Genomic DNA, 478 nt, shown 5'->3' on the forward strand with positions numbered 1-478 from the left:
GTGCCGCTGACCCATAGAAATGAACAGAAGGGGGAAACAGAGAAGCAAACTAAGTCAAGCCAGAGCAGCAGGGACAGCAGCAGCAGTAGCAGCTGCAGCAGCAACAACGGCAGCAGCAGCATAATCAGTACTTTGTTGTTGCTGCTAAAGGACGTAGCATGCATGTGGGCGAATGCCGTTGCAGCCAACTCTCGCGAGGCCCTTTGAGACACCCGGGTAAAAAGAGCAGTGCGCAGCTCCGTGAACGCTGCATCACAGCAGCAGCAGCAACAGCAGCAACAACAAAAGATGCAGACAGCAGCACCAAACAGAAATAACAGATTCAGGTACGCATGCAAGCTGAAGCAAATACCTGCGCCTCCTGTCGAAGCTGCTACTGTCTGTGTTACATTCGTACCTGAGGCCCCTAGTCTAGCCAAAGGATAGCTAATGACGAGCCCAGCAGGAAGCGCAGGGTGCAGCAAGGACCCTGTAGTCG

The 478-nt window shown here is 53.6% G+C and overlaps 1 protein-coding gene across 1 annotated transcript in view; it reads right to left on the minus strand.

Moving 5' to 3' along the window:
- Positions 1–478, minus strand: part of EMH_0033000 (ABC transporter, putative) — a gene marked incomplete at both ends in the record, with an annotated part of 8500 nt that overhangs the window by 7457 nt on the left and 565 nt on the right. Inside the window, one exon of the mRNA XM_013494699.1 lies at positions 132–247. Within this exon, the coding sequence (XP_013350153.1) occupies positions 132–247 (116 nt within the window). The remainder of the gene's footprint in view (positions 1–131; positions 248–478) is intronic.

Source organism: Eimeria mitis, genomic scaffold (assembly GCF_000499745.2).
Source record: "Eimeria mitis Houghton genomic scaffold, Emh_scaff1255, whole genome shotgun sequence".
Classification (NCBI taxonomy): domain Eukaryota; phylum Apicomplexa; class Conoidasida; order Eucoccidiorida; family Eimeriidae; genus Eimeria; species Eimeria mitis.